Source organism: Danio rerio, chromosome 15 (genome assembly GCF_052040795.2).
Source record: "Danio rerio strain M-AB ecotype USA chromosome 15, GRCz13ab, whole genome shotgun sequence".
Classification (NCBI taxonomy): Eukaryota; Metazoa; Chordata; class Actinopteri; order Cypriniformes; family Danionidae; genus Danio; species Danio rerio.
Window position 1 is genome coordinate 4605001 of NC_141035.1, and position 14908 is coordinate 4619908.

At 37.0% G+C, this 14908-nt stretch overlaps 1 protein-coding gene across 1 annotated transcript in view; it reads right to left on the bottom strand.

The window, feature by feature from the left end:
* The window catches only part of tfdp2 (transcription factor Dp-2), a gene marked incomplete at its 5' end in the record, with an annotated part of 71595 nt that extends 63827 nt beyond the window's left edge, over positions 1-7768 (bottom strand). Inside the window, 2 exon segments of the mRNA NM_198208.1 lie at positions 1715-1775; positions 7692-7768. Coding sequence (NP_937851.1) covers positions 1715-1775; positions 7692-7706 — 76 coding nt within the window.
* Positions 7769-14908: the final 7140 nt, after the last annotated feature.

Sequence of the window (14908 nt, forward strand, 5' to 3'; positions counted from 1 at the left end):
GTGAAATGCTCATTTTTTCCACTTAGACTTACTTTGCGTCCAGTAAATAGCGAATGCGCTCTTGGCGCGACGCAGCTGGCTCTTAAAGGGAATGGGAGATGAGACTCTAATTGGTTTATTCTTAAAACACACCTATAACTCATTAAGACAATAAACTCAACCCTTTTAGACCATGCGCCTTGGCGCAAGACAGATTTCCCGTCCTTAAATTAGCAAAAACGCATCCTGACACGCCCTGAAAGCGTTTGCGCCCTGCGTTTTGCGCTCTGCGCATGGACCGTCAAAATAGAGCCCAAGGAGTGCGCACACATCTAAAGTCATCTTAACGTGAGCGCTTTAATGGTCAAATAGGTGTCAAAACGCGGTGTTTAGTGATTATTCGTATTAACCCTCATTTGTGTAATAAACAAACGAGTTGAGAATCAAAAGACACGCGAAAGAGAAACCATTAAAGAGACAGTGCGTGATAATCCTGCTGCCGCCTGTTTTTATGATTAATAATCAAACAGCAAATGGAGAACATGCCTCTCTGCTCTTGACTGAAGGACTTTTGTCGCTAAAATGTTTTTCTTACAGTGAAGATGCTTAAAGCACAGATTGTTTTATATTTTTATTCTATTGTATTTATTTATCTTTTGTTTGCAGGGTGGAAAATAACTGTATATCTACAATTGAAGTCAGAATTATTAGCCCTCCTGAATATTAGCAACCATTTCCCCCCAATTTCTCTTTAATGAAAAGAAGATTTCTGAACATAATAGTTTTAATAACTCATTTCTAATAACTGATTTATTTAATCTTTGTCATGACGACAGCACATAATATTTGACTAGATATTTTTCAAAATACAAGCATTCAGATTCAAAGTGCGATTTAAAGGCTTAATTAGAGTAATTAGGCAGGTCATTGTATAACAGTAGTTTCTTCTGCAGACAATCAAAAATATATATTGCTTAAGAGGGCTAATATTATAAACTTTAAAATGGGTTTCAAAATATTTAAACCTGCTTTTATTCCAGCCAAAATAATAATTTCTCCAGAAGAAAAAATATTAAAGGAAATACCGTTAAAATTCCTTTCTCTATTATTTTAAAAATATTTATTTTAAAAAAATTTTCAGGAGTGCTAATAATTTTGACTTAAACAGTAATCGTTTTGAATAATCGTGATTACAATTTTGAACAAAATAATCGTGATTATGATTTTTCCCAAAATCGAGCAGCCCTAATATCTATAAGGTACTTGGAGACATTTTGTATTGATATTCCCTTTGATCCAACTGTGGCAGTCCTAGGTATGGTGCCTGCGAGCATGAGGGAACGAAGAAGTATTTCTTTATTTCAAATACTGCTCTCTGCAGCACTAAAATGTATTACGTCTAACTGGCTCAGATCAGACCCATCTACGTATGACCAATGGATAAAAAAAATTAGAGAAATTTATGAAATGGAAAGAATAACTTATTGCCTTACACTCCAAATGAATATATTAGAAGCAAGCATATAGGGAATATATGGAACCCAATTCTAACAATTCTACATCACTAACTTTAAACATATAAAATAGATTTAATAAACAGTTATATTACATACACGATAAGTATATGAGACATCTCGCAATTGCTAAAACTCCCCCAAAATACTTATTTCCTGAAATGATGGACACACTTGCAGACAAATGTTGTGTCGTGCATATTACAGAACAGTCACAGTACCTTTGGACAGGTTTTGGTTCAGAAAGGCCTTGAGGTCTCCACACAGAGCTGCAGCGCCAATCTAAAAGGAGAAGGATTTGAGAAAGAGTGTAAATGTGCAATGTTTAATACTTTGTCTCCAATAAGTAAAGCCATCCTTAAAAAGATGAGTAACAGATATCTTGCACCATGTTTTTCATTGCAAAGACATGTATAACTTCCATTCAGAAGATGACAGTGTCTAAATAAGCACTCAAAATTGAAAGTAAAACCCAGTAAAATGCACATGGAGAGTTAATATGTTGTCTTATCCAGTTATGATTGCGATGTTGTCAGCATCATAATGTATTATTGTATTGTTAAGGGGTGGCAATATCTAATCTAGTCTCCAATGGCATTTGTGCCCATTCCTTGTTAGTGATAAGCAGGCCCACATGGAATCTTAAAAGTCAGCAAAATCACCTGTTTTGTCATCTCTTTAGATATTACGCTAGAGAATCATTTAAACTAGGTATATTGGTAAATGAGCAATGCTTTCTGCTGTTCTGAAATCTGCTGCAGATGTGAATAAATGGTGGAAGAAAGTAGTTCCTCATACAAGAGGGTTTTGAATCTCTCCGTGTTTGATTTTCTTTTTTATACACACTATTATACAGTCCAACTGTTGTTTGAACACAATATCACACTCGTAGCAGTGCAATTTGGATATTTATCATCACTGGGACACTAAGGGTGCTTTCACATCTGTAGTTCAGTTCATTTGGTTCAGACCAAAAGCAACAAATTGTTGGATTTTTTGCTGTCTTTGGGTCCTTTTCACACCACAACGATTGAAAAACCAGTGTGACCAGTTGAAAACAACCAAAATGCAGTTATCTGACAAAATCCACATCACTCATTGGCCAGATGTTGTTGAATGTATTTCCTAAACTGCTTTTTGATTGGTCAGAATTCACGTGCGGGAAAATGCACAAGTAAACAAACCGGCAGACACAAAATGTTGCTTTTGATTATGGAGGGACGACTGCGCTGACTGATTGTATCCCTGCTCATAGTATACTATATAGTTTGTTTACAACACTTTAGACAGACTATGGGCAAAGCAGTGGCGCAGTAGGTAGTGCTGTCGCCTCACAGCAAGAAGGTTGCTAGGTTCGACCCTCGGCTCAGTTGCCGTTTCTGTGTAGAGTTTGCATGTTCTCCCTGCGTTCGCGTAGGTTTCCTTCGGGTGCTCCAGTTTCCCCCACAGTCCAAAGACATGCAGTACAGGTGAATTGGGTTGGCTAAATTGTCCGTAGTGTCCGTAGTGTACGCAATAAGTTGCGGCTGGAAATGCATCCGCTGCGTAAAAACTTGCTGGATAAATTTGCGGTTCATTTCGCTGTGGCGACCCCGGATTAACAAAGGGACTAAGCGGACAAGCAAATGTGCTATAGGTAAATTGGATGAACTAAATTGGTCATTGTGTGTGTGTGTGTGTGTTGCAGCTGGAAGGGCATCCGCTGAGTAAAACATATGCTATACTCACCTTATTCTCCGCCGATGAGCGGGCGCTGCCATTTGAATCTTTTTGGTTCGAGACTTCCGGTCTCATTCACTTCCATTCATTTTTTGACGTTAAAAACTGCTCGTTTCGCTGTTTGATGTTGCAATTTGATATTTTCTTATTATATTATTCTACTTGGTCTGTATAGTCTTGCAAACATTTGTTTGTAGAGCAAGTAAGTTGACCGTTTCATGCCGTTTATTATTCTTAGTCATTTCTCCCATAGGCGATTGAATCGGAAGTTCTAAGACAATCGCGAAAACAGGCGCACTTCCGCATTTTAGAATAAGGTCAATAAGGTGGCGGTTCATTCTGCTGTGGTGACCCCTGATGAATAAAGGAACTAAGCTGAAGAAAATTTAATGAATGGCATTGCATAAATGCTTTGATATAGGTACTAGTTGGATGCAAGAGTGTAATAAAAAAACAACATAGAATATAATGTTAACGCAACTGGTGTTTTTAAATACTTAAAGGGTCATGAAACCCCCTCGTTTCAGCAGGGTGTTTTCAAACCTCTACTTTGGAAAAAGTCAGCAAAGTGGGCGTGTCCAGCTCTGTTTAGGGGGGAATGTCTGAGGAACTAAAGTGGGAGGGTGTGGCAGTGTCTATTTGGGCACGCGTGAGTTTCAGGGTCAAAATACACACACACAGGAGAAAGTGATGGTGTTTAACCTACATGGACATCTGTAGTCGAATTACTTTCCAAATTATTAAATGATGGACTTTAACTGCAGTTTGGCTCTTTCATTCAGAAAATTCATTCATGCCCCTCGCGACAAACAAGATATTTGATTCGAGGAACTGCTCTAAGCGTGTATTTTTCATGCAGTGTTTGATACCGCACGGCGAATGAGAGAAAAAAACCTCCGCATTTCCCGGAAACTTAGATGCACACGGCAGGTAGTGTCAGAAAGCCGCGTGTGTTATTCCGGTCACTAAATGCGGTAAAAACCCTACACGAGGTTAAAGTTTGGTTGTAGTGCTAACATGTTTACACTCGGTGCAATAGTTAACTTAGTTCGATACGAACAAACTGAATAAACAAAGAGCACTGGTCGCTCACTAACCAAATCTGTAGAGACAGGACAATCACCAGCAACTAGAGCCGCGTCTTTATAAAGAGAATACTACAAGCGAATCCGGATCTCAGCGTTTGCAGATGAAAAAAGCTCTCGGGTAAACAATAATCCTCCTTAGACACGTAAGTTATTGTTGGCGTGCTTCGCGTACACTGTTAATCCACACGTGACGCCAGCTGCGCTCTCACAGAGAGAAAATGAAAACAAAACTTAACTGCAGCAAACTATAAAAGCAACACTTCACGCTTGTTTTGCCAACACAACGTGGCGTCTCTGTCGTGTAAACACTGTGACAGTAATGAATATTAATGAAGTTGCACAATAGAGCGTGCTGATTGGTTTGAACCAAGCCTTACTCATGCATTAATGCAACACACTGTAAGACGTAATAAGACACACTCTGGCACAGACGTCCAGTCTGCACGCTGGAATACACGCTATTATGTCATGACCGTGACGCAGCTTCAAAAATTTGTTCAAACCAGAAGTACGAATTTGCTTGAAATAACGCAAAAACAACCAATTTACACTTTTTAGTGAAATATAGGTGTCCTAATAGTGTTTTTAGCAGTGTGGGACACATATACGACTGTCAACAGCTCAAAAAATGTGTTTTGGTGTCTCGTGGCCCTTTAATATTACATTATATAAATAATGACTAAACTGCATGAATGTTTTCCTGTCTTACATAGTATGCAAACCTGTTCAGAACTGTAAGTACTGAACCGTGTCCTACTTTGTGGAAAATACAGCAGACTGAACTGAGGTCTGTTTCTGAGCTGATAGTGTGATATCAGAGTATCACCAGCGGCGTCTGCTTCTGTGGTGGGGCAACACTTGACAGAAAGACAACACAAAAAAAAGCTCCAACATACAGCACTCGCAGAATAGATACGAGTTTGAACAGGGTAGAAGCAAATGTCGTTTCTACATGATTCTCCTCATGTTCACGGCTGTTGAGTTATTATTAAAATGCTCCGACCCGAGGGCTAGATCAAATCAGCGGAGACGGACAGTGAAACACTGCGGATATCTATTGAGTTCACTGCTTTAAACGGACGAGTAAACAGATGTCGGTCGAGTTTACAGAGACATCTATTCACAGGGGTCAGAGGTCGCGGAACATGTCACCATGATTTAATCAACACGACACCACAGACGGACATTTAAACTAAACATTAAGCGTAGGTTCTCAGGAAGCGCTGGACATACGTTTAATGAAACAGAGGGGAAATCGTATTTAATATGTACATTTCGAAATATATGCTCTATTTTGCAAGGAGAAAATTTAAGAAACTGTTAGAACATCTTGTATCTTCATGACATGCCATTTAGTTTCTCCTATTATAGCATTATAAACCACACAATTCCGTAAACAGTGTATGTAGCAGTGCAAAACTAATATTTAAGGTTGTGTTTGTTCTTTGCATTGTTCACAAAAAAGTTTAACAACACCGGCAACATTGTGGCTCAGTGGTTAGCACTGTTGTCTTACAACAGGGAGGTCACTGGTTCGAGTTCCAGCTGGGTCAGTTGGCATTTCTGTGCGGAGTTTGCAGGTTTACCCAGTGTTCGCGTGGGTTTCCTTTCCCCCACAGTCCAGATATGCTGTGTAAGTCAATTGGGTAAACTAAATTGGCCGTGGTGTATAAGTGTGTTTGTGAATGTGAGAGTGTATGGGTGTTTCCCAGTACTGGGTTGCATCTGCTGCGTAAAACGTATGTTGGAATAGTTGGTGGTTCATTTCGTTGTGGCGACCTCTGATAAATCAGAGGCTGAGCCGAAGGAAAATGACTGAACAAATGAGTTAAGCGAACTTGGAAAGATTGAAGAACTCACATGGAGCTGCATTAAAAACATACAGAGACACTATAAACATGAGCTGCTCATGTGAAAAGATCGCAGCGTAGATCAACAGATCACATATTTAAACATCTACAGCCCAGTCCATGTGATTGAACAAGTACTGTAAGCTAAACCATATCACGCTCTCAAACACGACTGGAATGGATTTAAAATTTCCAGTTTAAAAGTTTATATAATGTTTGGTATTCGGTTGTATTTAGTCATTTTCACATTGTTTTGTTTTGTTTTGTTTTGTTTTGTTTTGTTTTGTTTTGTTTTGTTTTGTTTTGTTTTGTTGCAAAAAAGGTTTTCTTAGAGCTTCGCATGATTACAGCCGAACCACTGATGTCACATGGAATGTTTTTTGGTATGAATGACTCTAAACTGTTGCAGTCTTTGGAGGACGAGGGAGCTCTCAAATGCTCATAAATCAATAAAATAAAAAATAAAAAAAATTGTCTTTTTTTCACAATTGTAATTTTTTAACAAATGCTTCATTTAAATAAAAAACTTTAATCTCTGGTGAACATATTAGTATTACATCAGCAAAATACTTTATTACTTACTTTAACTGGAAACTTCTTCTCCCAAAAGATAAGAAGACAAGGTACAAGACGCACCATTGTAAAAAAAAAAATTCTCAGCTTTTAGCTGATAAAATATTAACATTTTGCAGTGGCCCGGCAAGAGTCCTGACTTAAATCCAATAGAGAATCTCTCGAGGGAGCTAAAGATCAGGGGGATGGCAAGGAGAAAAGTTTGAGCTCATGCCCTTACAGCTGCAACCCAGTAGTGGGAAACACCCATACATACACAGTCATTCACACACGCACGCACGCGCACACACACACACACACACACACACACACACACACACACACACACACACACACACACACACACACACACACACACACACACTATTATTTAGTATCGCTTTTATTTAAACATTTTAGCTTCTTCAATTCACCTATAGCGCAAGTCTTTGGACTGTGGGGGAAACCGGAGCACCAGAAGGAAACCCCTGCTAACACGGGGACAACATACACACTCCACACAGAAATGCCAACTGGCTAAGCCAGGGCATAACTCTTTAAGAGAATAAGCACAACCCTGTTAGACCATGTGCCAAGGCGCAGAGCTTATTTTTCCGTCCTTAAAATAGCAAAAGTGGATACAGACACACCGTTAATGCTTCTGCGCCATGCGCTTCAGACTTTGAGCCTAGATCATAGAAATAGAGCCCAGTAAGTATATTTATGCACGCACACTATCATTTGATTTACACTCAAAAAAACTCTATATAAAAAACAAAAACAGAAATTTGCACAGGCCTATCCAAAGGGTTAATGGTGTCAAAAGATGAACAACAAATTTTAGCTCATTTTCCCAACAGAGAAAACTACCAACGCTCAGCTTTGCAATCACAAAATGTCATTATAATGAGTCAATGGGGCAAAAACAGCCCAGAACATAATGAAAGCGAAGTCCATTTGAACAATCCACACAGGTTTAACACACTCACCGTGTTGGCCATCATATTAATGATGACAGGGGCTCTTTCTGTTCAAATACCTCCTGCTCAGAACTGCACAGTCCCCTGTAGACACACACACACACAAAAGTGATCAGGTATGAGTTCATTGTGACAAAAGCGCACATTCAGCCCCCCTGTGACCATGAGGAAGCCTGTCAGAAAGGTCAGGTCTGATGATGATTGGGACAGGGCTGATGAGCAGAGACGACAAATGGGACAGTGGAAGGAGGAGACCTAACAGGACCCTCACAGCATGAAACCTACAAACGTTCTCCCCCACCGGAAAGTGTGTGTGAGAGAGGGGGGGGGGTTCAATTCTCTTTTATTGATCTTTTCATCTATAGCTGGGCTTCCAACATCCTGTGTTAATGCGCATTTTGAAGTATCGCATGAGAAACGGCGGATGGAAATGGCAAATTTTGACAAAAATTTCCTTAAATTTGCTAAACGTTTTTTTTAATAGTCGCTTGAGGTGGTTTTGGACATGTATGAAATAAGGTTCATGTTAATATCAGGAGATAAAAACACATTTGCTGAATAGACATATCGAATATTACACATATGTGACTATTTAGCTGCCTCCATTATTCCAGCTTTGTTTACTGTTATACTACAGTCAGCCACTCTAATCACACACTTAATTCGCATTTGGAATTCTCTTTATTATATTATATCCCATTTTATATATATATATATATATATATATAAATATATATATATATATATATATATATATATATATATATATATATATATATATATATATATATATATATATATATATATATATCTCATTTATTCAACATCTATATTATTCTTATTATTTTATATTAGCTTTTAAATTTTAATGAAATAATCAGGATTCAACAAATTTTTTGTGATAAAAACTTTACGATAACAGTGTAAGTTGATTTTAATAAATGTACTGTAAGTTGCGCACTCAAATTTATGCTTGCTGTTTGCTCAAACTGCTTATTTAAATTCAACTGAAACGAAACAATTCTTACGTTTTTTGGGAGGACAACTTAATTATTTTGCATTTAATCCACTTTAATTTGTAAAAACTAATAAATTAATTTAATTCCCTTATGTTAGCCCATCATTGAGTTCATTTACTGGTGCAAATGAGAGTAAATTTATATTTATTCAGTTTTTAAATTAATTTCAGCAATATATTAGAGGACTAATATAAAAATGACTAATAAAAAATGACTATAGACTAATATAACAATACAGTTTGTAAAATATTTTTTTTCTGTGACCCAAAATCATTCTAACTAAATCCACAGATTTTTTTTTTAATTCTGCACAGAAAGATAAACAAAAAAATTCTTCAGATTCTGTCTGGCCCTAATAACATTATAAGGAAACACATTTGCTGTATAAATTTTGACATATCAACATTACGCCCGCATGACCAATCAGTTGTTTCCATTATGCTTGCCTTGTTTACACTTGGTTACTAGGTTACCAATACTATAGTCAGCCACTTTAATCACGCACCTAATTTGCATTTGGGATGTTTTTCGCTCATTATTTGTGAACTTTAAACTATTTGTGTCATGTTAGGATGGAAACATGGCTTATCTGCAAAACAATAACCACACTGTAAAAAAAAAATATGACGACAAAAAGTCAGACCAACAAATGTTACCTTTTAAATTTTAATCAATTAATCAGGATTCAACAATTTTTTTTGTAATAAAAACTTCATCACTAGTGAGAAAAAAACTCAAATTTGTTTGCTGTTTGTTCAAACTACTTATTTTAATTGAGCTGAAACGACACAATTCTTACGTTTTTTGGGGGACAACTTATTTTACGTTCAATCCACATAAATTTGTTAAAACTAATAAGTTACGTTAATTTCTTTATGTCAGCCTATCATTGAGTCTATTTACTGGTGTAAATGTGTGTACATTTTTATTTATTCTGTTTTTTTATTAATTTTAGGAATATTATTGACCACTATGAAAATGTTCATGTTTTTGTTTTACAAAACAGTTTGAAAAGTCATACTTTCTGTTTTCTTGTATAGATCTATGATATGAGAGACTTGCTTTCTTTAACAAATAAGTGGATCTAATTGGATTTGCAATGTAAACATGAAGCAAAGGGTATCGTTTCATATTATATATATATATATATATATATATATATATATATATATATATATATATATATATATATATATATATATATATATATATATATATATATATATCATAACATATATATTACGTTTTTTGTCCTGATACTCCCAAAATCCACAGATTATTTTTTTTTAATTCTGCACTGAAATAGCAAAAAATGCCAACAGATTCTGTCTGGACCCAAGAATGAGTTATGGAAACACTTTGCTAAATAAACTTTGATGTAGCAATTACACCCGCGAGACCAATCAGCTGTCTCTATTATACTTGCCTTGTGTACTGTTGGTTACTAGGTTACCAATACTACAGTTGGCCACTCCAACCACGCACCTTAATCGCATTTGTGATTTGTTTACTCTTTTTTTTTTTTTTTTTGGTGAACTTAACATATTTGCATTGTGATGGAAACTTGGCTTATCTGCAGAACAATAACCACACTGTAAAAAAAAGGACGACAAAAAGTCAGAACAATAAATATTAGCTTACAAATTTTAATCAATTAATCAGGATTCAACAAATATTGTAGTAATAAAAACTCGACGTTAACAATGTTAGTCAATTTTAGTAAATTTAAGTTGTGTACTCAAAAATGTATGTTTGGCCAAACTACTTATTTTAACTGAGCTGAATTGACACAATTCTTATGTTTTTTGGTGGATAACTTAATTATTTTTTGTGCAATACACTTACATTTGCAAAAACTAATATCAGCTTAATTCATCGATGTTGCCCCAGCACAAATACGTTGTGATTATTTTCCCCCTTCACTTTCATCAATTGGTGAAGTTTAGTAAAATGGCCGTTGAGTGTACTTACCAATTTATTTATCAACAAAATATGTGTGGCCATTTTTTTTTTTTTTGGGTCAACGCATCTAACAAAACTGAAATAAAATCAATGCTGCAAACCTTAAATTAATAATCAAACACTATCAATTATTGCGAAAATTCCAAGTCTCAATGCATGTTGCTGTGGACAGCATTTTTATATAAAAAAAATCAAGAAAGTGAACTCCTGTGGACTCTCCCCCTCATATAGTAAAACAGCAGACAATGAAAACTCCGCAAGCATCATGTGTGACTGAGTCTGTGTAGTAATCGAAACTGTGCTGCTCATTCACACAGGGGCACACCTCAGGCCTCATGGGGCTCCATTAAATGCTATTAAACTGGATGTGTCATTACTTGGGCAGCTGGCTGTACATATGTCGATGGTATAACTTTCTTTAACTAGCTGAGGAAATTTCAAACTACTTCCCAGTCTTGCCAAGAAGCTAAAATGATATAAATTCAATTCATCATTATTTCTATAGCGCTTTTACAATGTAGATTGTGTCAAAGCAGCTTAACGTAGAAGTTCTAGTAAATTGTTTTCAGAGTTCAGATTGGTTCAGTTCAGTGTGGTTTAGTTTTTATTGCTGAAAGTCGAAACACTGAAGAGCAAATCCATCAATGCACAGCTCCACAAATCACAAACCAAGCAAGCCAGTGGCGACAACGGAGAGGAACTAAGTTCACCAAATGACGAAAGTGAAGGGAAAAAAAAATCAAAATGTATTTGTGTTGGGGCAACATATATGAATTAAGCTGATATTAGTTTTTGAAAATTGCCATTGCAGAGTCCATTAATGCACTATATACACTGTGGTAACTAAATAAACTGCATCCTGACATTTCACAAATGTTCACAAATGTAATGTTCAACTTACGAGTTGAAAATAATTGTTAGGGATGCGCGAATGTATTTTTGTTCAGGTGAGCGCGGCGTGGCTTCAGGTCTAATCATCACAAAAGTAATCAACAGTGTCACATTTGTATTTGCTAAGATCTAACACAAATATTGCGCTTGGCATAGGTTATGTGTTTATTATTTCTGATAAGAGTTTCATTTTAGACATGGCTGTGGCAAGTTGGCAATTCCTCTAATATTAAATGGCCTATTTGAGCTAAAACGTTTCACTGAGCTCATTAAAATGTTCTTTGTTAAGTTATAAATAATCTGTTTAATAATTCTTTAATGCCAAAACGAATGGTAAAATACAGATTGTAATTGAATTTGATATAGGCTAGTTTAAATAAATATATTTTAATCGCCTTTATAAACTATTATAGGCATAACATATTTTTAAATTAAATAAATAGGTTATTTTCTGAAAAAGGCGCATGTCCGTGTTTATCATTCCATCAAATTAAACGCAAATAAGACAAGAATGTATATTCCGTGTATTTGAGGGAGAGTCTAGCCCCCCTTAAAACTTAAATAGGCTATTAATAACGGACATAAAATTTAAATAGCTTTTTTTGTGAAAGCAAGAGAGAATCTTGCGGGAGTGCTGTTAAAAATCAGTCTCAAATGATCAACGACCACAACACGTCTTATTTCAGAACATTTGAGCTGGTTTCAGAATTCTTTCATTTTCTTCTTCAGTTGTTTCATTTCATCAAGGCATTTTATTTAACTTGTTTGTTAATTAAATCCAGTTTTGCTATTTAGCCTATTATTTCATTTTATTATATCATTTTTTTGTGTGGTCCCCGAACCCAGTTTTCCCCACCAGAGCAAGCTGAGGCCTGCTCTGTCACATTGCAAACTAATTTGCTCTGAGAGGTGGCTGTGCCCTCACCTGCAGCTCGCGCTTCAACTGCTGCTGCTGCTGAGAGAGAGAGAGAGAGAGAGAGAGAGAGAGACAGAGAGAGAGAGAGAGAGAGAGAGTGAGAGAGAGACAGACAGAGAGAGAGAGAGAGAGAGCAAGAGCACAATCGAAATCGTTCATTTTCATCCGAAAGTGTCGGTCAGGTGATGTTATTTGAAGCTGTCATATTATTGGTTATTAATTTATTATTATTGACGATGTTTAAAAATAATAATAATAATATTCATTTTATTCAACAATGCACTTAAAACGTGCAATAGATCTACAATAATGTGAAACGAGCTAAATATCGTCTTTAAAATCATCATAGGTTTCAGCTCTCTGCGATATTTTTGCCTATCGTTGATACACGATACTATTGTCTATCGGCACAACCCTAATAGCACTTAGGGTTTTGGTTTTCGGCCTATGATGCATCCAGAATTATCATTTTGGAGCACACCTAATATTTTTAATTGTTCATATACACCAATACCAACAATGGTCGTTGTGGATTTGAGGAGTTCAGTAGGGTTTGGTTCCAATCCCAGTAAAATGTCACAATTCTCTGTACCAATTTTGGTACCAATCAGATTATGAATGGGTGATGCACAGAAAGCATGCCGATATTTAATGAAGTTCAATTCAATCGCAGTGCAATGTCACTGTGTGAAAAACACACATTGTGATTTTGCCAGGTATGTTGCGATCCGGGATTAACATCTGTGTTGATCCTGGAACATCATTTTTGTTGGAAAATGTAATCCACACCTATTCCCTACCCCTAAATCCAACCATAACTGTAAATTACTCCCAAAATCAGAGGGGAATAGTTGGATAAAAATTATGTAAAAGTGCATAAACCGAACCGCAAGACTAAACTTAACATAAATAGTCCCTTCTGATTGGCTGATTGAAATCATAACATTGATGTAAGTCCAGGAACATGGCCTACTTGGTGAAATCAGGTTTGCAGTAAAAACCTGTAATGGATCAACTTAAGCATACAGAGCTCATGCTGAACAATCTGGTTCTGACCCTAATGACCTCTAATTGGTTATTGTGTTCACGTGCTTACCAAACATGTCAGTGATTAGTTGCGAAGCTCAAAACGGTGAAACATTGGGTATACAAAGAAACCTCTGATACTCTTCAAGGAGTGCGCAAACAAATACAAACGTCAAACTGTAGTACCTTGTAGTTACTCTTTTAAAATGACAGCACTTAAGTAATCAAATTAAAGAGATTGTTCCCCCCAAAATATGCAAATTCTGCCATTGTTCACTTACCCTTGACTTGTTGCAAACCAGTTTGAATGTTTTTTGTTCTGTTGTTCCTGTTTCCATTGACACCCATAGTAGGAAAAACAAATATTATGCAAGTCAATGGTAACAAGTTTCCAGCATTATTCAAATGATCTGCTTTTGTGTTCAGCAGAAAACTCAAACTAGTTTGGAACAAGTAGAGCATGAATAAATAAAGTACCTCTTAAGTAGTTTGAACAACAGCAGCAGGGAAAATGCTAAAATATTGGCAACATATAAAGCATGATATTCAAGCTTCAAGCTTTTAAACACACCACAAAGTACTTTACACACTTCAGAGTGTTTATGAATCTTTAGATGAAGTCAAAGTAGATCTCTTCCAACACCAGTTGCTGATTTTGACCCTATATAGAGATTGCATAATGTATGACTTGCATAACTGTGATGCATGTTTACGTAAACATTGGTTAAAGTAAACCATCCTATGCAAGCGCATAAAGGTCAAACCGCAAGTTGTAGGTCATATGCTGAGATGGTTTGTGTTGTCATGCCTCACAAGTGCTCAGTGATCACCTTTATTCCAAAAAGGCAAGCATAGTTGCACAACAATAAATATGATCTGCGTGAAGGTCCTTTAAGTCTCTGGTCCAATAAGTATGCTAATGCCGGAGACCATATGATCTGAGTGTGTCTTTGTGGCTGGGGTTTTCGAAGCAGACAGCTGGTAAGCCTGGCTGTGGTGGAGGGAAGGGGGGGGGGGTAAGGCAGAATGGACCCAGCAGATCAATAGACGGGGGGATCTAGCCCTGCCGCCCACCGCCCCAGTCCCACAATACCCCCCAGCAGCCCCCTGCCTGAGCCACACATAAAGGCCTTTTGTCCCACGAGGGAGCAGCCCGACACAGGAACCAGAGAGAAGCTTCAAAGTGGCTGGAGGTCTCTTCTCCTATTTTCTCTTTCCTTTTCTGTGTCATTCGCCCACCCCCCAATCTCTCTTCCCGGGTGAGGGGGAGGCCACCCAGTAAATGTAAGGGAACTTGGGTCACCGTGGCTTGACACATTGCTCTGGTGACATGACACTAAAGAGACAACTTGTTGCTGAGTAAGAGAAGAGCAGGGCAGTGCAGCCAACACATTATGACAAAAGATTTCATT